The following is a 23,879-nucleotide window of genomic DNA, read 5'->3' on the forward strand; positions in this document are numbered from 1 at the left end:
CCGACAAACACTTATATCCGCCGAGTATGCACAAGCTTCCTTTACGTTATTATTTTACCTCGAAACCATTCCTGACCCTCTGTATGACAGAGAATCATCGCACTTTTTTTTTAGTTCTTCAAGACAAAAGTATAAATAATAACTGCCCCCCCACAGTTGCTAATTATCTTGTCTATTATTTTTTTAATTTTTTATTTATTTATTCATTATATATATATTTTTTATTATTATTATTATAATTTTTTTTCCCCAGACCAAATTTCCGCATAGATACGACATCTTGGCGATTCTTTTTCCTCTGTTCACATAACTTTTGGCATTAAATTTCCGTCTTGTCATTTTCTGATATGACGGCTGCCGTCTTGCTGCCGCATCGCGTGTTTTAAAGCCTTAAAGCGTCTTCGATAATAGTTTTAGAAAGAACCTGCGCGGCCGGCGGTTAAACGAACCAGGGTTCTGGAAGCATTACAGCTTCACCAGAGGATCATGGGACGTGAAGGAAAACGTGCCTTTCTTGAGCATTAGACTTGCCTTTTGGAGAAGCTGCAGCTCCAGAGCCACACCACACCATGATCGGCAGCCCCTGAAAATCTGTGTCGTTTTGGGGCGCTGTTGTATAGATTCGTTTTTTTAAACCTCTCTACCACTTAGTAAGAATGTCATTAGGCCGTGAGTAATGGCCGGCGGGTTTGCGTGGCTGGCGAATAGATTCGGTCCGTGATTTTCCGACTTTAACTCTCTCCCCCCCAGATTGAAAACCTGCAGGAACAGCTTCGCGACAAGGAGAAGCAGCTGAGCAGCTTGAAGGAGAGGGTGAAGTCTCTGCAGGCGGACACCACCAACACGGACACTGCCCTGACCACGCTGGAGGAGGCGCTCGCCGAGAAGGTACGCGGAGGCTCCGGCGGCAAACTCTGGGGTATTAGCAAGGTGCCGCCGGTTCCACCAGCGATAGAGTGGGCACTTCTGTGGGCAAAAGATGTACGGGGGGGCTCCTGGTTCACGGCATGGACATTGCTACTACAGACAGGGCCAAAAAGTGGCTTCTAGAGGTGGCTTCTAGAGGTTTCTCCCAAGGTTCTGGTGGACCTCTGACTTGTCTTCTGTCTCCCGTCTCCAGGAGCGGATCATCGAACGTCTGAAGGACCAAAGGGATCGAGATGAACGGGAGAAACAGGAGGAGCTGGAGTCCTACAAGAAGGAGCTGAAGGACATGAAGGAGAAAGTCACCGTGTTACAGGGAGAGCTGTCTGAGAAAGAGGTGCCTAGAAATATGGCCGACCGGCGTAGGCCGGTTATAGGGAGCAGTCTAGTTTCAAAGGGTTAAAATGATCCCAGGTATAATACGACCCCGCGCTTACTGATTTTATGACCAAAGGGGACCGTGTTCCCTAAAGACCGGAGCTTTTTTAACATTGCAAAATATTTAAAACATGAAAATAATATTTTTACACTAAATATATCAGTAAAAAATTGTATGCACAGTGATCTGTGATCTTCCCCGGCGTTCTCACGCTGCTTGCGAATATTTGCACTCTATGCGTTGGTGATAATTTATGTTAATCCCCCAGCGCGCAGTCCTCGGCAGGCGATATTTGCCTAGCTTTAGTCGCTCCGCCTGACCCAGGACCCTCCGCTCCTCCAGACTCCCCCTGTAAATCTCCGCTTTGCCATCGTCTGGCCCTAAAAACAATTCGTTTTAGCTCTTTGAATACCTCTATTAGGATCAGTCATACTATCCTAGTGGTAACATGCAAGGCTGTCACCTGTTTTCAAGCAGGGATTTCAGCTGTAATATACTAGTCCACAAAGTACTTACAAAGATGCTTATTTTTAAACAGAATATAACGTGAAGATTGAGTGGCCCCCCAAGAATCTAACCCCCCCATTACCCTGAGATTATATTTGGTAGCTCCAGAGACCCATCTCCACGCCCGACTAAGAAAATAAGATTACTATTAATATGGGGAAATCATTTTTTGCAGGAAGGGTAGTAGATGTGTGGAATAGCCTTCCAGTGGGGGTAGAATGTGTCCCTTTTGTGCATATTGCTCCGTTGTGATCTAAGGTCCGTCTTCTGCTTGCCCCGGTACAGTCTTCGCTCCTCGATCTGAAGGAACATGCCTCTTCCCTCGCGTCTTCCGGCCTTAAGAAGGACTCGAGATTGAAGACCCTGGAGATCGCGCTGGAGCAGAGGAAGGAAGAGTTCTTGAAGCTGGAGAGTCAGCTCCGGAAGGTGAGGACCACCGGGGGCACAGAGAGTCAGGGTAATTTACCCAGGCTTACGGGGGGGCAGATTAAGGCTCTGGGGTAATGGCATTAAACGTGTGTGAAAACTAGTCAGCCAGTTATGCGACGGCCTGCGTGTATTACCTGCCGGGAGCTGCCGAGTGCCCAGACTATTGGCAGAGGTCCCGTATGATGGAGACAACGTGCTGCCGCGTCAGGCTGTTTGACAGAGCCTCGGCTTTGGTCTCTTTCACAAACACTTTCTCTCTGTTATGCAGTTTGTCTCCAAGCTGCCTCTCACATGCTGTCTCTGTGTGTCTCATGCTGTCTCTGTGTGTCTCATGCCGTCTCTCTGCCTGCTGTCTCTGCTCTTCTCTTGCACATCTCTGCCTTTTTCGCACCCCATCTCTTGGTCTGCTTCTTTCAGATGCTCTCTCTCTCTCTCGCGCTCTGCCTGTCTCTCGCGCTCTGCCTGTCTCTCGCGCTCTGCCTGTCTCTCGCGCTCTGCCTGTCTCTCGCGCTCTGCCTGTCTCTCGCGCTCTGCCGGTCTCTCGCGCTCTGCCTGTCTCTCGCGCTCTGCCTGTCTCTCGCGCTCTGCCTGTCTCTCGCGCTCTGCCTGTCTCTCGCGCTCTGCCTGTCTCTCGCGCTCTGCCTGTCTCTCGCGCTCTGCCTGTCTCTCGCGCTCTGCCTGTCTCTCGCGTGCGCTGCCTGTCTCTCTCGTGCGCTGCCTGTCTCGCACACTGCCTTCAGATTTCAGTCTGTCTAATTTCCCTTTTTTTCTCTCTCTCTAATCCTTCTCTCAGCACACCGACGGGGCCCCTGGGAAAGCAGTAAGTCTCTAAAGCATGGGCCCCTGTGCATTTTACCGTCCCCACCGCATGCCCACGTAGACTCGTCATACACTCTTCTAGTGAATGGGTCGTACTGCTTGTATGTTATCGGTATCCGCGCCGAGGAGCGCTGCTGCCCCTGGGAAGCGATGGTCAAATGCTCCTCTGTGATATGATTTGTTTGTTTCTGTACGTGGTTTTGGATAGCTCTTGCTTTAACTGAGAGGGTGGTAGATGCGTGGAACAGCCTCCCTACAAAAGCAGTAGAGGCTAATCCAGCGAGGGGATTTAAACATGCATGGGATAGACATACGGCTCCTGAATCTAAGACGAGACCGACGGCTGATTAAGGTTTGAGTCTTTACAGCAGGGAGAACGGGCAGTATAGACGGGGGCCGAATGGGGCCGATCTGCCTGTAGGTTCTACGTTCCTGTGTCCGTTTATCTGCCTTTGTTTGTCTGTCGCATGTCTGCTTGTCCTTAATTCTTTGCGTCGTGTGCCTCTAGGCTGGGTAATAGTGGCCTTGTTGTCCATGGTCTCTGCTTTCGCTGGGTTCTGCTCCTCTTCCTTTATGAAGGGTAATCTGGTGACCTCCATCACCCTATCATTAGCTCTTTGTGGTTTCTGCCCCCCCCCCTACGCGTGTCCTGTTGACGTGACCTGGCCGTGTTAGCTGGCGACAGAGCATTCAGTGTGTTTGAGGTGGCGGGATCGTGCCAGGTGGATGGGAGGGCTGCCTCTTCTAAACAAGCCGCTGCTAATTATCGCCCGTACTGGCGGCCAAATGGGATGGAGGGAGGACAAGGGGGGGCGACTGGGTCCATAACTGCCCTTCTCCTCCCCACCCTTGAGTGGCAAAACCTCATTATACAGCGTGGGGGATAAAAAAAGCCAATAAAGGTATCATCTTTACCGACATTGGAAAGATCAGAATACAAAAGCATTACGCCATGATTATCAAGTGCAATTCTAGGCCAAAAACCTTCACGACAAGCTGTCCCCGCGGCACCCTGCGGGCTACTTACTATTTTTTTGGTACCATCATTTCTCTTGTCAGATATATCCCAGCTTGGGCTCCTAGCTAACAAAAGTTTCTTCAAAACATTTAAGTTCTGGAAAACTTTTCCATGTTTTCTTCCCGGTGGAAGATGCTTTGTAGACATCTGCTGCTTCGAAGACCACCATTTTTCACCCTTTCTCTTACCTTTTGACCCATATTGTCCGCTCGCGTCAAGTCGTCCCCGCATTTCTGTTTTATTGAAGTGTCCTTCATCTCTCAGGCTCTGGAGGCTGCTCAGGAGGCCAAGTCCAACCCGGAGACGAACGAGCGAGTTCAGCAGCTGGAGAAGGATGTGTCAAGGCTACGCGAGGAGGCCGGGAAGTCCCAGATGGAGGTCGATCGGCTGTTGGAGATCCTAAAGGAGATGGAAAATGAGAAGAATGAGAAGGACAACAGGATCGCTGAGCTGGAAAGGTGAGGCTTTGACTTTTATGATGGGTCCTGAGCGTGGAGCAAGCCTTAAAACGTTAACGCTCTCATTGTGGAGCATGAGATGTGTCCATCTGCTTGCGGACGTTGACATTACTCAACAATGGTCTTTGGGCTCGCGCCTTTGTCTCTGCAGCTCTGGTCTACTAACTGCATTAAATAATAGACTGTATGATTATAGACCACCGGGAGCCAACTGGTTCCTCTCCAGCTGATGTGGAACAAGTTCTCCCGTACCGGGGCGTCATGGGGTTTCTACAGAAGGTGGAGAGCTGTTGGCTTCATTCAGGATACGCGATGGAAAGAACCCTCTACGGCCAATGGGAGGCGGGCAAGAAAAACAGTCCATCTCCTATTGGCTGTTAAAAAAAAAAACAAAAAAAAAAACCCAGCTTCCGTAAACACTCGTTCGGGTCTAGATTATAGTTTTTTTTGCTTTTTGGGGGGGGGGGACGTAATTTTTCCTGTGGTTTATACAATTTCCACCAATCAATATAATTGGGACATTTCATGTCTTTAATGTGACGGGCATCCTGTAGGTAGAAGCGTTGGCAGCAGAGGGCAGTGTGTATCTTCTTTTTGGGGCTGTTTTTCTCGCTTCATTAATCTTATAGCCAAAACATACGCTTTTTTGTTTAGTTAACCCATAAAGTTCCATAATAACGCTCTTCATCTTCCTTACACCAGCAAGCATCACCTCTGGTAGCTAAATAATGATTCTAAGTGTATAAAGCAGGACATTTGGAACGTTGGATGAATAATTTGTGTTACATGTGGCACAGATGGAACAGGACCCTAAAAAATTATAATGGGGGGAATAATACCCTTTTTTGATCAATCTTTACCATGGAACTAGGCTGGTTTAGAAGACTTCTGTGGCCTTAGTCATGGGTCAGGTGCGTAGATGTTTGGCCGCCGGCTTTAAGAGACCGGAACAGGCGCGTTTTCTTCTGTATAAATAACGTAAAAATGAAAAGGAATTAGAAATCCGTTTCCCCTTCAGTAATTATTTGTTCCATAGCTTTCTTTTCTGGCAAAGTAAAGGTTTGCGTTTTGGTTCATAACATTAGACGCTGCCAGCTTGACGGTCGGCCGCTTTGGACCGAGATTAGTGAAGTTTAAAATTAGTGACGTTTTAAAAGGAAAATGCTGATTTTATGTTTTTGTTTTCGGCGGTGGGACAAAACTTTAGTTTATGTGTGTAGATTCCGGGGGTTAAGGGATGGAAGGATTAAAGTCTCGGGTACGCTTGGTATGCAACGCAGCGCGCAGATCTAAGCCCGTGAAAAAGGTTTACCATTAAATATTATATTTCACAGTTTGGGGCACTAAATAAATCTAGAAAAGGTTAAAACACTGCACCTCTGTGGACCACCCAGCTTCACCAAGTAACATGTCACCCGCTTCCCACAGTGGCAGCTTTGCTCCCAAACAGCTTGTCGGTGCCATCTTTGTCCCCAACTTACTAGTGCCATCTTTGTCCCCCAAACTGATTGTCAGTGCCATCTTTGTCCCCCAAACTGATTGTCAGTGCCATCTTTGTTCCCAAACCGCTTGTCAGTGCCATCTTTGTTCCCAAACCGCTTGTCAGTGCCATCTTTGCCCCCAAACAACACTGCATTGAATGTGTCTGTGATGTCAGGTCCTCTGACGGTGCTGAGCACACGGAGGATGAAGTCAATTCCACCGGTAGACTTCACCCCTGACGCTGTGTTCCCCGCCTGCTGCGTCCCTACTATTAGGCTTAGGCTCGGCTCTAGGTTTAACAATTGTTTGGAGGGTCTTGGGGAACTGTTTTTAGGGGTCTTGAAAAAACACCTACTATCTCACAGGGGAGGGGGGGATACTTATCCATTCTTTCCAGCCATGTTCCAGGGCAGGTTTCAGGTTATGTCTTTTAAGGCAGCCCAGAAGATACCTCATCACAAATTCTTATCTTTCGGGCTGTTAGAGGAATTAGCCCGTTCACACATTTCCCCCCTTTCTTGTAGACGCGTCGCGAGACGCATTGTTTTCTCTTTATTTTACTAAACCCCCCTCCGTGGCAGATCGCAGGCGCGAGGGTCGCACGGTGTTGCCCAGGGGCATGTTTGGGTTCGGATGCAGGTGTGAACCTGTTTGTGCGTTTAGCTAGAACATGTCTCAAGATAAGCCAGAACCATTCAAAGTTACCACCTGCTTGTAGCTTTGCATCGATCATTTTCCTATACGTTGACAGCGCTAAGTCCTAGAGGTCTCACCTATGTCTGGGGGCTTGTCTACTAAATGTAATTACTAAACAAATGCTTGTGATAAAGCTGCTCCTCCATCTACTGAATTTAACACTTGCATGATCATTCTCGCTACTAATGAGCGTCCAAACCCTTTCCAGAAATATTCACTTTTAACTTTAGTCTCGTTCATGTTTTGTATCGTCAGGGAACGCTAAAATTGTCATGTGACACACAGGCAGGCACTGATAGGTTGTTGCCATAAAAAAACTTTGTTCTTCTGTGATTCCAAAACACATTTCAAAAGAAAAGATTAAAATGAAAGACCTGCCGACGTCTATTGCCTTAACAAGCGAGTGCAATTATTTTGTGTAAGTGGAACAGCACCTTTAAATAGATATATATGGAGGAAAACCCATTCCTGGACTGTAAGGATGCCTGTAAGGGACACATTTCTTTCCCCTTATCACACACTGTCTATTCTCAATAATCTGTCTCTATTTCCCTGTCTTATTATCAGTGATCCTCTTGCTTCCATTAACCGTCTCTTTCTGTTTAACTCTTTCTTCTTGCTTCTGTTATTCCTGGACATCTGGCCTCGATCAGCCTGACATCAAGGTTAGTAAATGATGCTCAAGAAACCTTTCATTGTTGGGTTATAGATAAAATATATATATATATAAACAGAGCCTCTGTCTTGTAAAGATGTAGTCCTTGTACAACGCCACGGTGCATAACGGCGCTCTACTAATTAATGATCCAATTAAGTATCTTTTGGAAATCCTTTATGTCATAGTTTAGTGCATTAATTATTTGTATTACAGCTTAAAATAAGCAATATATATATATGCACAGGAGATGCACTCAGAGGAATGCATGTCCTGGAAACCGAGGGGCAAGGAGGCGATTCTGTTAAATCCATGCATTTTTGTGGGGGGGGGGCAGGATGGTAGATAAGTGAAACAGTCTCCCAGCAGAGGTGGTAGAGGCTAATACAGCGAGGGGATTTAAGCATGCATGAGATAGATTCAGGAGCCGTATGCCTAAAACGAGACCAACGACCGATTAAGGTTTGAGTCTTTACAGACTAGGCGGGCCGAATGGGGCCGACCCCATCGCTCGGAGGCCGTTCAGCGAAACGTTATTGTGGAAGCCGTTTTTTTTCCGGCCCGCCGCGCTCTGTGCAATATATACAGACACAACACGTGTGTGCGATGGGGCTGGGAATATGTCTTAGACGTGTGAAGTCTCGGGGGATTAACACTCTGCAGCCCCGGGATGAACACCGCATGCCTGGGAGCTGGCAGCTGCCGTCTGGGTGGGGAGGGGGGCAGCGCACTTCTTACGTACGCTTGGATAGGGTAACCGTCGTTCTGTGGGTCTACTCAGATTTTTAGACAATATTCCAAATTTATTAGAAATCGCCCAACAGGAAAATGGAGTCTGTAGAAGACGTTGATATATTTATTGGACATTTGAGGTCCCGTTTTGATGTCTGGCCAATAAAAAAGTATCAACTTCAACGGAAGCCTCCATGTTTTTTGATGCTTAGAGTCGCTCTTCACTGGTTTCTGATGAGATCCACAGAGACCACCGGAATTCCGTTGCAGAACGTCCACCGTTGACGGAGTTCTTTCGAAGGGTCTCGGCAGATACCATATTGGGCTTAATCTAGAGCCTTGGAAGAGGTTAGAACTCATAAACCGGTTGACGTCCGTTCTTTGGAGAACACGTCGTCCACGTTGCCTTCTCAATAAACTAGGTCCCTCATCCCGATCTTACGTCCTAATACATGGCAGTAGCCGTCGAGGAGATAACCCGTATCATGTTTGTCATCACCGTTGGTCCATCTCCTATCACCGGTGACACTTAGCTGTCACCGGCAAGCTCTTCCAAAGCCTCCGAGTTAAACATTTGTCACTTTTGGGGCTAGAAAAAACACACAGGAGATAAGCCATAGATGCGGGGATTACCGTGACATTGCAAGGAGGATTAAGAGATGTCCCCAAGATTGCGTGGAGATGGCTATCTTGTTACTGGGAATTAATAACGTTACATTTGGTACCAAACAAAATACGGTGAGGCTTTTAGTTAGTGACCACCTTAATCCCAGAATGTGAAGAATGAGGGGCTTATACCATTAGCTTTCCGGTGCGTGGCCAGTGGTGGGCTCCCAATTCCAGTGTGTATATTGGTGTGGCTCCTCGGTTTACATCAGTGTCTTATCCGAGCTGAGACCATTAGGACCGCTACTATGTCAAGACCTTTAATGGCCTGAAGGTCACTTAAGGACACGGAGATGAGTAGCACTCGAGAACCATTTTCCTGGAATTAAGTGACACAGAGTAACAAAACCAACACATTACCGCATTAGCTGTGGAATGGGAATGTTTGTGTGACGGGCGCGTTAATACCCACGGACCCCCGGACCTGGATCCAGCCTTCAGTTCCTTTTGGTTCTGTCTTCGCCTCCACGACTCTTTACAACAACAATAAAAAGAACCTTCTGTATCTGGTGTTTAGCGCTAAAGAAGGAGTTATATTATATTTATATTTATATATAGTATATTATATTTATATTATATATAGTATGTTATATTTATATTATATATAGTATATTATATTTATATTATATATAGTATATTATATTTATATTTATAATATAGGTCCGCTAAATGCATTCCAGTTCTTCTATCGATTCCATAGATTAAATGCGTTCAATATGTTTGATGTTTGATGCCGGTGATACGTTTGGGTATCCCAATCTGTTTAAAGCTTTACACGCTGTCCCGGGATTTTGTCATGTCGCTCTTTGTTGGCGTTCTAACAGAAGTGCGATTATATAATATGTCCCTTATTCCGCTGCCTGTTCTCGCTCTCTGCATTTAGTATGGAATGCCCTTGTTATTTAAGGTTTGGTGCTGGTTGGGATTCGGTGACATGACCGGGTGACCATTATCTTTATGGATATACCAGAAGCATTTCTGCATAAGGAGGATGGTTAGAACGAGCAGGGGGTTAGCTTTGAAGTGAAATTAGGAAGTTGATGCATGGAATAGCCTTCCAGCAGAACCAGTTGCGCTCATTCCATCGACCGATCTTCTTAAATAAAGCTCATTGAAATCGAAGGAAACATTTGCTCCACGAGGATTGGGCAGGTTTCATGAGCCAGGCAGCTGCGGCTTCTAAAATGTTACCGGTGGCTTCTGACTTTTGTCATACCTCTGGCAGACCGTGCCGTGTATCCACCTCACGTTTCCTGGATCTAGCTCCAAGTGTGGCTGCCCTCTCCAACGCGAGCAGCCGGATCAGGCATTTCCAGAACGTCGTCGAGTTCTGGCCTTTGTTGAAAGGCCCCGTTATCTGTGCGGTTATTCCTTGGCACCTCTTTATGCGTTTTGGTATCTACCCAAACCACAAAAAGCGATAAAAACCACCAGCCGGAGCAGGGGAGGAAAAACCTACGAAGGACAACATCTCCATCAGAGCGCTAATCACCTATCTTACTCTTCTCGGCTTGGCCCGTCGCCCGCCTTTACATAAATTAACAATGCCCTTAAACATGTGTGTGCATATATATATATCATAAAAAATAAAATAGATGTAAAGAAGTTTTCATTTACTAAAAGTGGTAGCTGAGTGGAACAGCCTCCCAGCAGAGGTGTTAGAGACTATTACAGTATGAAATATTCCAAGGATGCCGTAAGAGGGGACGCGGCGAGGAAAGGGGGTCGCAGCGAGGAAAGCTCAGCCCTTTTAAGAATGAATTACTCCAGTTAAACGCTGGTCTGTCAGCAGCCCGGGAGACATGAGGACGCGGCGTGACCCCCTTCGCTTGCAATGACTCCGTCTCTAAACACAAGTCAAATATTTAACCCCCCCCTGTCCCCGCGAGGTCTGCGTCTTTCATGGAGATAATATATTTGCGGCCCCCTGTCTCTCGCCGCGGTCCTCCGGGGCAGCTGCAAATTCTTTATGGCCTTAGCGTGTTGGGGTAGAGCGTGTTACATGACCACGCTTCCCCATCCATCTTCTAGGCTGGTCGGAGGGGTCCCCGCTGACATAACGGGGGTCCGCGCCAAGCGTTGGGTCGGACTATCAATGAGTGAATTCTGCTTCTCATAAACTCGGCGGAGTTGGGGGTCCACGAAGCCGCGGGATATCCTCTTCGATGCCCCCCGGACCCCCTGCCAAAGTCACTAACAATGCGTTTATAGACATTAGAAATACAGTTTATGAAGGGGGTCCCGAGCACGCAGGCGTCTTATATGTATTGGCAGAGACCCTCCGCATCGGATTGTCTCCGGGCTGGCGAGTGTGTGTATTGCACCGGGCCGGCGCTGAAAGGGTCGGTCCCGTGATGTCCGCGTATCACGGCACTGAAAGGGTCGGTCCCGTGACGTCCGCGTGTCCCGGCACTGAAAGGGTCGGTCCCGTGATGTCCCTGTGCTCGGTCAGCAGGGCGAGCGGCTTGTGCTGAGTCGGGTCCCCCCGGTGATAAAGCGTCGGCCGGTGGCTTTATGTGCTGGTCTGGCGGCGCGGTCCCGTGTGTGTGAATGCAGGACCGGCTATTGTCCGCGTGAATGGGCCGGCCGCTCCTGGACGCTTCTGGCGGGGGGTCCGTTCCGGATCATCAGCAAACCCTTTGTCTGGGCTTTCAGTGCGTTTTAGGGTCAGGTCACCCGGAGACCCAAATAACGTGACGGCTCCATCCTCGATTAACTCTCCGTTATTCCGCTGCTCTGCGCTCGGTAAACCACAAGTAACCAGCAACTCCCATGATGCCCAGCCGATGCAAACGGGGCACTGCTTTATCGCTCTTCCTACTACAGTCGCTGAATGATGTCATAAGAAACAATGTCTCTCTTTTCGTAGCAACTTCTATATGTTTTGGATAAAAAGATCCGAACCATCCGCGCCGTCAGCGGAGACCACCCTGTAGGTTATGGCAGAAGACGGATCGTTTCCGTGGAGAATAATGTCCTGTAAGCCGAATAAAACCCGAAACGAATGAGTTTTACGGCAGAGCCCTTTGCTGCGCGGCGTTTCTAACCCCATCGTTGTATTTACTGTCTCTGTATAGTGACCTGTATACATTGGGAGGTCAGAAGGCTATACGCAGAGCCCGGAATGACTTATTGCGCAATATACTCGAGGAGCTATCTTGTTACTTGATCCTCCTTTCTTCCCGGATTGGAGTCCAGAGCCCCCGACAAACGAGATTGATGGAGGCTCCAGGATGCCCTAAATCATGCTTTAGGGTTAGGAACAGGTTATCTGGCCGGTAAACCTTCCACCGGTTCACATTTCATGGTGATTCAACCAGACGACCCACAAATCACAAGTCTGGGTGACTCTCTCTTCCCTCCTCTCCCCCCCATCCACTGCGCTCCATAGCAAATGATCCATCATTTCTTTCCACCATCTCTCACCATTTGTTTCATCTCCTTCCTAAATACCTTTCAGGGGAGGGGGGGATAGAATTGTTATATATATATATATGTGTGTGTGTGTGTGTATGTATATGTATATATATAGTGCCAACAGGGTCATTATGGCGTGCAGAGCGTCCGGGTCCTCTGCAGGCTGGCGTGGTCGCTCCTCTCGCCCGTAGAATGCTGGGAATTAAAGCTATTTCAGAATCCCGTTTCTAGTTAGGAAGCCGTTTTCTGGCTTCTCGTTACTGGAGAGTTAATTAAAGGGCTGCTTATCCTGTGATGGGCAGGGAGAGAGCGGCGCGGAGGATCTGGCGCGGCTCCAGTGCGGTGACTGCTCCGTGCGTCCTCGGCCACTCGTTTTTACTTTGGTTGGACCGGGTTCATGGTTTGAGCGTCGAGTCCAAGCCACAGAGGTCGATTCATGTCTAATTCGGTCGCATCAGCTGACTGACTCCAGATACGACCAACGCCTTCTGCAAACGCAGCCCGCTGTCCTCCCGTGTACGCGCCGCTGCCTATCTCCTAGCTGCGCACGCACGGAGCCCCTGACTGCCTCCCCGTATACCTCCTCTCTGGGCACAAAAGTCAAAGCGTTCCTCTCAACGCCCGTATTCCGGGTACAATAAGCAGCTTATAGCACGGCCCAGCAATTCCCATATCTTCATAAATAAGCCAAAAGAGCGCTGATTGTAAAAAAACTTCTAGATTGTAAGCTCTTTTGAGCAAGGCCCTCCTTACCTCTTGTTTCGTTAAGTCAAATTGTTATGTCGCTTGCTACTTCTGTCGTGTTTACCCGTTGTATATCACCGCGGAATATGATGGCGCTGTATAAAATACCACTGTATGTAGTTTCTCTCTGTACATAGACATATTAACACACAAAATACTATTTATATATGTTTATAATACCTTCTCTACCTGAAATCATTTTTATTTTAGGGGTTTAAATACACGGGATTGTTTTTTTTTATTGTATGTCTAAAATCTTTTTTTGGGGGAGCTAATAATCTCTGTAGCCCCATCAAGCTGGTTAATGGTCTCCATAGAATAACATGGAGTTAAAGTTCTCTTACATCAGCGCCATCCTTGCATCCAACTCAAACCTAACTTCTTCCCCAACCTCTCTCTCTCCGCTTTCAGACAAATCAAAGACCAGAGCAAGAAAGTGGCGACTCTGAAGCACAAGGAGCAGGTAGAAAAGAAGAAGAACGCGCAGCTCCTGGAGGAGGTCAGAAGGAGGGAGGACAACCTGAACGACAGCTCACAACAACTGCAGGTAGGGCGCGTGGCCGGGCGGCGGGGTTTTAGGCAAGCGGCAGCGGGTGAGGCCTGTGGGAGAGGAGCCTATGTGTACTCCGCAATGGGTAGGACAGGTAGCGGCTGGGGTCTGGGGTAGGACAGGTACGGTGACCAAAATACGCCATACCTGCTGCCGGGTACCCACAGTGGGAAGGGACTGTGGGTACCCGGCAGCAGGTACGGCGTATTTTGGTACCCGGCAGCAGGTACGCCGTGTTTTGTTACCCGGCAGCAGGTACGCCGTGTTTTGGTACCTGGCAGCAGGTACGGTACGCTGTGTTTTGGTACCCGGCAGCAGGTGGGGCCTGTTTGGTGCCCGGCAGCAGGTGGGGCCTATTTGGTGCCCGGCAGCAGGTGGGGCCTGTTTGGTGCCCGGCAGCAGGTGGGGCCTGTTTGGTGCCCGGCAGCAGGTGGGGCCTATTTGGTGCCCAGCAGCAGGTAGGGCCTGTTTGGTACCCGGCAGCAGGTAGGGCCTGTTTGGTGCCCGGCAGCAGATAGGGCCTGTTTTGGTAACCTTCAGCACATAGGTGGCTCTTTAACTGTCCTAAAACCTCCACATACTGGACTCCTCCGGGTGATATTATCGCACATTACTGGTCGGTTAAGGCTGGGATTCTGCGTTACTTAGAGTAGCCGTCTGTTCCTGAGAATAGAGACTTTTGGGGTAATCCTGCTTAATCTGCTGCTCACATAATAATTCTTGGAGTCCGAGATACAGTAAACTTTAAGGAAGCCGTACGAGGGATATAAGGATCTCTGTAATGACTCGCCATAGGTTCTGTTACAGAGGAGGATTACCTGCCACATGCCTGATACAAACCAGGCTGAGGAGGGCTGCATCTGGACCCTGCACCCCGCTCTCCTGAAAGGGGGGGACCCATAGTCTGCTAGTTAGTTGTCATAAGGTAGAGCTGGAGTCTGGGGGAACAGGGCTGAGTTTTAATGGCATCTCTTCAGAGGCGTACAGAGGTCCTTTATCACTCCCATCACTCCCGTGTTCCAATGGCCCTTTATCACTCCCATCACTCCTGGGTTCCAATGGCCCTTTATCACTCCCATCACTCCCATCACTCCTATATCCCAATGGCCCTTTATCACTCCCATCACTCTGGGTTCCAATGGCCCTTTATCACTCCCATCACTCCTGTGTTCCAACGGCCCTTTATCACTCCCATCACTCCTTTGTTCCAACGGCCCTTTATCACTCCCATCACTCCCTTTGTTCCAATGGCACGTTGCGTTCGCTGATCCAAGTTTAAGTTTAAAAGGCGAATCGATTGTTAAAAAAAACCTTTTGCAATTATGTTACAGCCAGAAATCTCCTTGTTTTCCCTGAAAACTTTCGTGTAAATATATAATATCTCTGCGCGGAGTGAATGTGTTCTGATATGAGGTCTATCCCATAAATGAATGCCTTTTTTTGGCGCTGTCTGGGGGGGGGGGAAACGAACATATTCACTTTAAGGATTAACCCTTTATTACACGAATACCCTTCTGCTACACAGATATTCACACGTTATTTCAATACTTTTAGGTTGTTTTTATTAACTAATGTAATGAAATACACAGTAAATAATAATAATAATAATAATAAATATGCAATTTTCCCACCCAAATCTGTTGCTTGTGAAATTGCGGCGGGTTATAATCCGGTTCGGTATTTATTTACAGAACGCCGACATGTCTCTTGTTAAACTGGGACATGGAATCCAAACGACTTTACTGAAATACACTGAACAAGACCATTTGTTCCCATATGTTGATGTAAAGACAGGGGCTTTGGCTCGGAGCTGCAGAGGTTATCAGCAGAGGTGGGAGGAGGTGGGGGGCTCGCCTGGCATCCTATTCCCAAATCCCACTTGTGCCGACATTCCTGGCTGATCCCGGCTCATGTTTTCAAAAGCCCAAGCGGAATATTTTCATTCCGAGATGAAGAAGGACTTGAACTGGGAGACTTGCTGGTAAAATAAGGAGAATTTAATGAAGTCTGGCAGCTCCCCCCCCCTTCCCCTCGGCCCTCTTGCCGATCTCTCTGGTGGGATCTCTCTGGTGGGGCGCATAGGAGCTCTCTGTCCGATGATGTAAAACGAGCCTCTTCTCCCTGAGAGTTTCCATTCTCGCCGTGAAGGAGGCTGGATGCAAATCGCTTCCTTAACCCTTTCATCTGCCGCTGATTGTTACAATGTATACATTAAAAACATCTCAATCTCGCTCAGTGCGCCGGGAGCCCCTCTTCCCGGCCGACTCCGCGAGACATTCTGAAGTCTGGAGGGGGAAAAAAATTAGCATTTTCTTCAAAATCTAGGTGCCGCCACACTTATGGGATTGATTTATAACGGCCTGTTTTGAATTCAATTACGTGGTTAATAAATGTTATTGTCCTACAGTTGCTTTCACCATCTCAGCTCATGTGTCTTAGTTTGATACCTTCTAGAACACGATCTTTCTGTTGACTTTCCTATGTCTCTTTTTAGACCTTCATCCATTCTCTTATCCTTTTTTCCCCTTTTTTTCCCTTTTCTGTCTTTTGTATCTTTTTTTTTTTTTTTTTTTTTTTTTTAAGATGCAAAGGCATGCAGAAGCCAAAAAAAAGCTTAGAAAAAGGCACAGGAGTGACCCAAGATGAGGTTTACGCTCATCAGAGACACGTTCTGAACTCAGGACTTGGGTTTGAGAATGTGGTGGACATATATATGGCATGTCTACGTTTAAAGGCACACTCCAGCCATTATACGCCCTTTAGTGCATATGATAGCTGAGAGGTCACTTTAAATTTCCCTGATGCCCCCTCCATTCTAAATGCAGAATCCCTCTATTTATTTGCCCCTTCCCCCCCCCACCCTCCAGCTATATGCCATGCAGGAGATGCGTTTGGCCAAAACGCTGCTGGGGCCGTCTAGCCAAAACCCACATGAGCATGTGCAGAAAGCACCCCCGTTGATTTTAGTGGGAGCAGTTTCAATCTGCCAATCAATGGCACAATACATCAGGACATGAAGGAGATAGGTGGCTGCAGCTATGGAGCTGCAGCTTCTACAAAAGATAAGATGTACTTTTTAAAAAAAAAATATATACCGCCTGGTATATAATTAATATAATTTAATATAATTATTATATATCGGTATATCATACTATTATTATATTATATTTACTTCCTCACAGCCGTATCATTTTGTTAGAAGAAATGTCAGTATTCACGACCCCTTTGCGCGCATGACTTATATTCAGGTTATAAACGGATGTAAGGATATCTCTTCTCAATTTTGTTAGGTAGATAGCGACTCACGGACAAACATAGATACAGGCGGCTGTAGAATGTGTGTTCCGTTCACTTTGGCCAACCGTTTGGGGTCAGTTCACAGAAAACCCAGTTTTAGATCCTGTTGGTCTGCGTGGTTTTGGCCGGAATTAATAGCACAATACGAGACCTCGGAAAATAAGATCTGCGTGTTCCCGTAAACGCCATCTGCACGTCCGGCCATATAAATACACTCAGAGCACACACCCTGCGCCTTGTGAGGATTCTCTGTGCCCCACGGATTCCGCTGGATACGAGGAAAGATTGGACAGCGGAGAGGATAACGCGTACCCACGAGATCACCGAGTGCACCCTTCTTACAGCGTATATATATATATGTATGTGTATATATATATATATATAATATAATATAATATAATGCACTGCGAGGAAGGCTCCCAACAACCAAAAGGGTTAATACAAACTATTTGGGGCAGTTGTCCCACCTAAACGTTAAATCGTCGCCAATTCTATCGCGTAGGGACAAAGCATTGGTCGAGATTAAGAGTAATGAATCTCACTAGGACAAATAATGGATAATATAGATATACATATATGCTCCCTGCATCAAACCTGCAAACGCCATTTAGTTGATAAATTCCCTTTAACCGACTCTTTGTATCCACATATAATAACTGGTTATATGATGGAGCGATTCCATTTTATCTATTAGAGGTCCATTGGCCTGGGGTCCTCGGTATTCTCGGCTGAGTGTGATTAATGAATTAACTAATAAACACGCCGTGAGAGTTTTCCTTTAGAGAAAACTTTGCACAGTCTCTAGAAAGCGTTTCTGCCCTTCGGCGTCTCTGGACGTGTTTCTAGAACATCCCCGTAAAGCCTTTTCCTATCCGAGTCTGGCAAAGAGCAGGGACAGAGGCACCATTCACGGGGCCGGCTGCGAGAGAGACGGATTAGGGCCCCCAAAGAATGTCTCCAATTAGTCAGTGGAGGCTCTCTAAGAGTCCGTGATTTAGGTGCTTGGCCTCTGTATCTCAGGTTGTTGTGATTGGAAGGATGTCTTCGGGTCCCGGAGGGCCCGTGGTTTGGATAGATGCCAGAAAGCACACGGATGGACCTCAAGAGGTGGCCATCTTGTTTCGTCGAGCTGGCTATTTGCCATGGTGTCCAGCGCAGGGATTGTGGTTTGGGGCCGCTCCAGCTCACCCTGCCTGTTTACTTTGGACAAACAAGGTGTTACTGGATGGCCCTTGTTTGAGCCCGGTCTGTCCTGAGCTACCCAGGAAGTCCCTGCGTTTACGGGGATGAAGTCTCGTCTGTTGGAAGACCAAAAGCTGACATTTAAAGTGGAACGGTCTCTGCCGCAGCCTTTAAATTCATTCATATCAATTGTGCTTTTTGTTCGGCGATCGGTGTAAATGTTACAGAGAGTTTTAGTTCACGGAGTCAGTGGCAGCCTGTGGCAGAATCAGCATTGCCTAATCAGTTTCCCGTCCTGAAGTCCCCCCCCCATTCCCCACACAGGTTGCTAATTTAAAATAGTGAATTTTAATGAAAAAGATGAAATTAATGTATAGAACTGTATAAAGGGTTAATCACATTATAACCAGGCAGTTGCTGTGAAGTACAAATAGGTAGTAGTAACCGTGGAAACCATTGTGCCGTAACCAGGAGGGATGTTCCGTTGGTTTCCAATGATTGCCCCACGTTTAGAACTTTGGTCCACTACCGGTTTATAGCGTACGAAGGAGTCTGCGGTTAAACTCGCTCCGGTGCCGCCAAGCCCCCGGGTCCCACCGCGAAGAGCCTCTTTTTCGAGGTTACTTGGAGTGGGGTCTTATTTTGCGAGATTAGGATCTGGGCTCTCGGGTTGTGCTGGATCACGTCAGGGAGATTAATGACTGCGTTGACAGACTGTTCTCCTCCTATGGGAACGTCTTAGAGAGGCGTAAGATCACAGTTCACTAATTGAAACAATAGTGGCGAGTTAATAGCGGAGTCACCGCCGGTGAAGTATCCCTTTTTCTGGAGATGGTAGATTCGCGTTCTAGCAACCGGTCAGAAACCCGTTCCGGTCTAGAAGCTTTGGATCTTTAATAAAACCTCGAGATATGTTTATCCCAGAGCCCAAAGTGTTCTAGCTTTGGTGTTTTGCTTTTAGCTTTTGTTACAGTTGTCTCCTTCTTATCACATACTGTTGCTTCAGAGAAGATCTCTCGCCTTCCAGATCCCCGTCCTAATGCTTACCCAATATAAAGTCCTCTATGGAGCTAGAGGGTCGAGCGTAAAGTCACGGACGCGGGTTAGAACTCCCTGCGTTGGCTTACGGGAGGATTCTAAGGCACTGGTGGATCATGGGAAGCCAAATGGCATTTGCATAAAAGTGACAATTCTCCTTTAAATATACGTGCGTATATAATACAAATTAGGGGTCTCGGGGTAAAAAGGATAATGCAGTACTCTGGATTTTTTAACGTGTGGTTGCGCTTCTCATATTTTAATCATCAAAGTCTCGTGTTTCGGCATGGCAGGGAAATGCTCCGACTGGGTGGGCAGCGTATTTAGTTTCTTGCATCTTCTAGAGGAGAACGTTTTGTGTCTTCAGCGCTCGACCCCCCCCCGGGGGGAAAAAAGGTCCACGTCATGCTTTGTGGATTCTAGTTAATTATAAAGCCCTTAATGTGTCCAAACTTCGCACCCCAAGTTAAAAATGCCTTGTATTTGAAGGCACGTCGGAATAATCCGAGCTGCGTCTCTCTGCAGGGAGAACCTGGCTCATTGCTTAAAGTTGAAGAATCCTCAGAAGGCCCCCTCTCGCTCGTACACGCTTTCGGGCCGAGGGAGCAGGGTTGAGACTTCCTAAAGATCCAGGGAAATTTCATCCCGGGTCGTCTGTAGACGAACATCAAACGGGAACGGTTTCCTGAGCTCGAGTGCTCTGAAGAATCCAGAATATTGCCTTTAAAGTCTTAACGCAAACCATTTCCGTTTCATAATAATGCAGCAATACACGTGAACCTGTAACACAATCTCATCTCTTCTCCTGGAAGGTATTTCCAGCCTCTTTATATATAAAACAACTTCAGAGCCACATCTGGATTTCATTTCTCCTTCTCGGCTAGAGTCTGGGGTCCAAATTACCAACTGCCAAGGAGACAATTGATTCAACCGGACTTCTGAGCGCGTGTCTACGATGCAGTGTCCGAAAAATATTTGCAACCTAGGCCGTCGAGAGCTAGTAGCTCGGCCAGGTTTTTAGTGACAAAGGCAGGTGCCCAAAGGCTACTAGACATGGTTCTAAAGGCAAGAGGCCATTGTCTTCTCATCACTGTGCCAGTCCCAGCCCAATAAGTTTGTCCATCGGCGACCTGGCATGGGAGTTGGCATCAGCAGGCTCCATGGAGACTGGCGTCTCGTTAACATGTACATCGTTAATGGTGGAGTCAAGAGAGGTAACTCTGATGTGTGGCCGTTGGGTGCCAAGGATGAGAGCAACAATTCCAAATTGATGAAATCCCTGGACTCGCGCCAGATTGCTGTCGAGGCAACTTGGAGGGGGACCTGAGCAGCCTGAATGAATAAACTACGGGGCTGGCGCCAACTTCGAATGATTGGGATCGTAACAGAAAAGTTTTTTTTTTTTCTTCCCCTTGGCACATACGAGTATTTCAGGGGTGGAAAGGGAATGTTCTCGTCCACGCGAATACCTTAATTTCTAAATTCAAAAGCGGACAGCTTGAGAACCCTTAATGGAGAAATTGAGGTTGGTTGTTAACAGGACAGGCTCTCTGAAGCCTAATGGGTAAGAACAGAGGAAAGCTGTGTATCCCACCCAAATTTCCCAGAATTGAGCAGGGAAATCCCTGACTGTTTGTAGGAAAGGGGATGGATAGTGTCCTCTTTCACACCCTGAAACGTCTAGAAAAGTGACGGCGCCGCTTACAATAAACACACATGAAGATAAACCGTTACATATAACATACAACTTTTTACGCGCGGTGATTTTTTTATATATATTTTTAATCATATTCTGCATTTAAGAATTTTCAAAGCCTGTGGTTCAAGGAAGACCTAAATTCCTGTATGAAAATGACCTGTAACTCGTCCTTTTTTGTTCGTCGTGTGATTTTTATGGTTTTCAGAAGCTGATATCGGTCCTGAACGCAGCACATTTAGCATTTTCTAACCCATTTGCTGTCCTGGAGTTCCGTCGTCCCTCCCTCCTTCACAAAGGCTGCCTGAACCAATCAATAGCAGCCAGCAACTTAACAATAGGAGAGGAATAATCATGCAGATCCTTTAACCGGAAGTAAAGACGACTGCTCCGCCATATATGTTGTGGCAAAGGGGGTGATATCTGGGAATACTTCAGAGAGTTGCTTTATGAATCTATATTCTTGATTATGTTTTGGAAACTGCTTGCACACTGGTGTGTACATGTTGTGCTGTAAGGACAGGCAGCCTGGGGCAAATGCTGTGGCCTACTGGTAATGACCATCAGGGCTCTTCACTGTAGGAGCCATGATCTACAGGAGCTGAGTTGCCGCAGGCTGCGTGTCCATGCTATGGATTAGGAGATTGAAGGTGGGGACGTGTCTAAGATGAAGCTGTAGTTCTGACTCCAGATACTAAACCTCTCCTGAGATCCCGGGTTGTGTATAGACGTTCGTCACATCTGTTTCCTTACAATAGACCAGAACGAAATGAATTTGGTTACAGCTGCTGCCGGAGCCGAGGATCACAGCACGCTGCGGTTTGTTGGGTGTATCCGCAGCATTTAATGTCTTATCAGGATGTGGCCGGGGAAAGAAACACACAGAATCCATCTGTTTACACAAAATATATGCATCTACCGACAGCTGCAAACTAACCATCTCCAGCTTTCCTGTCTCAAGCGGGACAAGCCCTGCTAATCTCTTCTGCTAACACTTCTCCTGCACCTGCTGCATGTCCTAATACTGCTGTCACCTCCTGCAGCCCTTCAGCCTTCTCTCTATTTCCCTCTCTCTGCTACGTTACACTCTTGCAGGCCCTGGCGGACAACAAACCTGACCGACGAGCACGAGGCAATGCGCTTGTAAGATTTAAGACCGAGCGAAAACCGATGTATCTGATAGTAAGAATCCACAGTTTCTCAGATGAGTTTTATGGATTTCAAAAGCCACCGAAATACAGAGGACAAGAACGGGCAGAGTACGTGCGTGAGCCATCTTCACTAACCGGGGCTTTAGCAGATTAGTTTAGACCTGGACTGTGGCCATTGGAGAGAATCCACCTCATGCGGTGTGTAAATGCATCGTTTGTAGTCTCAACAGTCTGAGAGAAGCTACTATGCATGGTGTCCACCAAGCTTGGTGGGACCATGAGGTCTTTTCGACTGATGGAGAGCCCTAATTAGGAGTGAGGAACACTCATTACTGCAGAGCCCAAAATGGCATTGCCCACCAGCTGTTCGTCCTCAGGACAACCTGCCTTCTTCTGTGCTAACCCTCACCTGCTGCACATCTGTCTCTGTCACTAATCCTTCGGCTCTTTGCGAAGACCACTAATCAACATCTGGCTCAACATGTCTTCTGCTTTCCGATCCTTTTCTGGTTCCACTAACCCTCGTAGGTTTTTAAGGTCCCCCAAAGCCTCACGCCTTATGCCTCCGTCTCCGCAGGACGTGATGCGTCAGAGAGACGAACGCATCGAGGAGTTGGAAGAAGCTCTGCGAGAAAGCGTGCAGATTACAGCCGAGAGAGAAATGGTGTTGGCCCAAGAGGAGGCTTCAAGGACCAAGTACCAAAAACAGGTTGGCCATCTTGAGTTTAGCGAGTGTGTCTGTCGCAATTCTGATGGGTCTGAAAACCCCAATCCGATACTCATATTGCTATACTCTCGTTACTAGTACTTCCTTATGCCTCTAATGCCTTTTAACAATTAAAGATGTCATGGGGGGGGGGATCTTCAGTTATGGAGATAAAATTCCAGTTATTTATTAGAACATGTTTTCTGTGGATGATCACGAGCTAGCTGTCCCGATCAAGTACAAATAGGCCGATTATAAACGGCCTGTAAATCTCTGAATTCTTGGGTATTTGGCAATACGGCAGCGGTGTTATTTATTTCAAGGTAAGTCATTGGTGATGTCGCTAAATAAAACAGGTAAGAACGTTCCGCGAAAGAACAATGGGGCATTTGGAGATCGCCCATGTATATGTCTAATTAATGGATAATGTCAGACTCTTGAAATCATTCACTGGTCCCTTTCATGTGTATAACCAACTTTTATGTATATATAAACGTTACTATTTTGCAGGAGGAGTGAATACCCTAAAAATGCCCCCTAGGTTTCAGCCGATAAAGCTCATCAGAGTCACCGTTAGACCACTTGCTACAGACCCTATACCATTAATAGCAACCGGCAGCGTGATTGTGCCCCTCTCTGTAGTCTTAACACTAAACTCAGCAGGACTTTATCATTTTAAGAACGCTTCTGACCGTTCGGTGTCGCTAACGTTGAAGCCAAGCGGGATCCCGTATCCCCGATGTTGAACCCAGAGATTTCATTTGAGGGTCTGATCTGCTGGAGAACCCCCTTAAGCTTCCTACAGAGTTCAGGCGGGTTGGTTGCTTTTCTGTAACGGCATGCCTGTCACTTCTGTCTTTATTTTATTTCTTTACATTGCCGGCCTGAAGCTGTCTAATGAAAGCCCGCACGAGGTCGGCCATCCTGCCTTTAAATGGGCCAAGGTACGGAGAGCCCTTGTCTGTTGCCCGATTTTGCCTCCTCTTACCTCCCTCGTCCCACCACCTTCCCGCGTCTGACCGTGTACCAAAATGTGACCGCAAGCATTTGATTTGCTGCCTACCCTTCGGATATTTTATTTTTTTCCTCCAAAGCTGCAGATTTTGACGTTGTATGTTATTAGTTCTGTTTCTTCAATTTACGAAAAAACCTCACATACCACAACTAATTGTCCGCTTTACGTAATGCGTTCTGGCGCGCAATCCAAGCCCAATAATAGCTCAGCAGACAAAAATACACAATGACAGCAGAACGAGACCTCCGGACCGTGGCCTTGTCCCGCTCGGTGGAATTTTTAGTCTACAGATCTGGCATTGCGTTCTTGGCTTTCATG

General features: G+C 47.3%; 1 protein-coding gene across 10 annotated transcripts in view; it reads left to right on the plus strand.

Annotated features, from left to right (window-relative positions):
• The window catches only part of ERC1 (ELKS/RAB6-interacting/CAST family member 1), an 80,430-nt gene that overhangs the window by 26,312 nt on the left and 30,239 nt on the right, over positions 1 to 23,879 (plus strand). For 3 of the 10 annotated variants that reach the window (XM_053462657.1, XM_053462659.1, XM_053462662.1), the window contains 7 exons: positions 751 to 888; positions 1,121 to 1,261; positions 2,096 to 2,236; positions 3,033 to 3,059; positions 4,341 to 4,534; positions 13,338 to 13,473; positions 22,418 to 22,549. In XM_053462657.1, coding sequence (XP_053318632.1) covers positions 751 to 888; positions 1,121 to 1,261; positions 2,096 to 2,236; positions 3,033 to 3,059; positions 4,341 to 4,534; positions 13,338 to 13,473; positions 22,418 to 22,549 — 909 coding nt within the window. The remainder of the gene's footprint in view (positions 1 to 750; positions 889 to 1,120; positions 1,262 to 2,095; positions 2,237 to 3,032; positions 3,060 to 4,340; positions 4,535 to 13,337; positions 13,474 to 22,417; positions 22,550 to 23,879) is intronic. The other 7 variants (XM_053462658.1, XM_053462660.1, XM_053462665.1 and 4 more) reach the window with 3 other exon arrangements.

This window comes from Spea bombifrons, chromosome 4, assembly GCF_027358695.1.
Source record: "Spea bombifrons isolate aSpeBom1 chromosome 4, aSpeBom1.2.pri, whole genome shotgun sequence".
NCBI lineage: Eukaryota > Metazoa > Chordata > Amphibia > Anura > Pelobatidae > Spea > Spea bombifrons.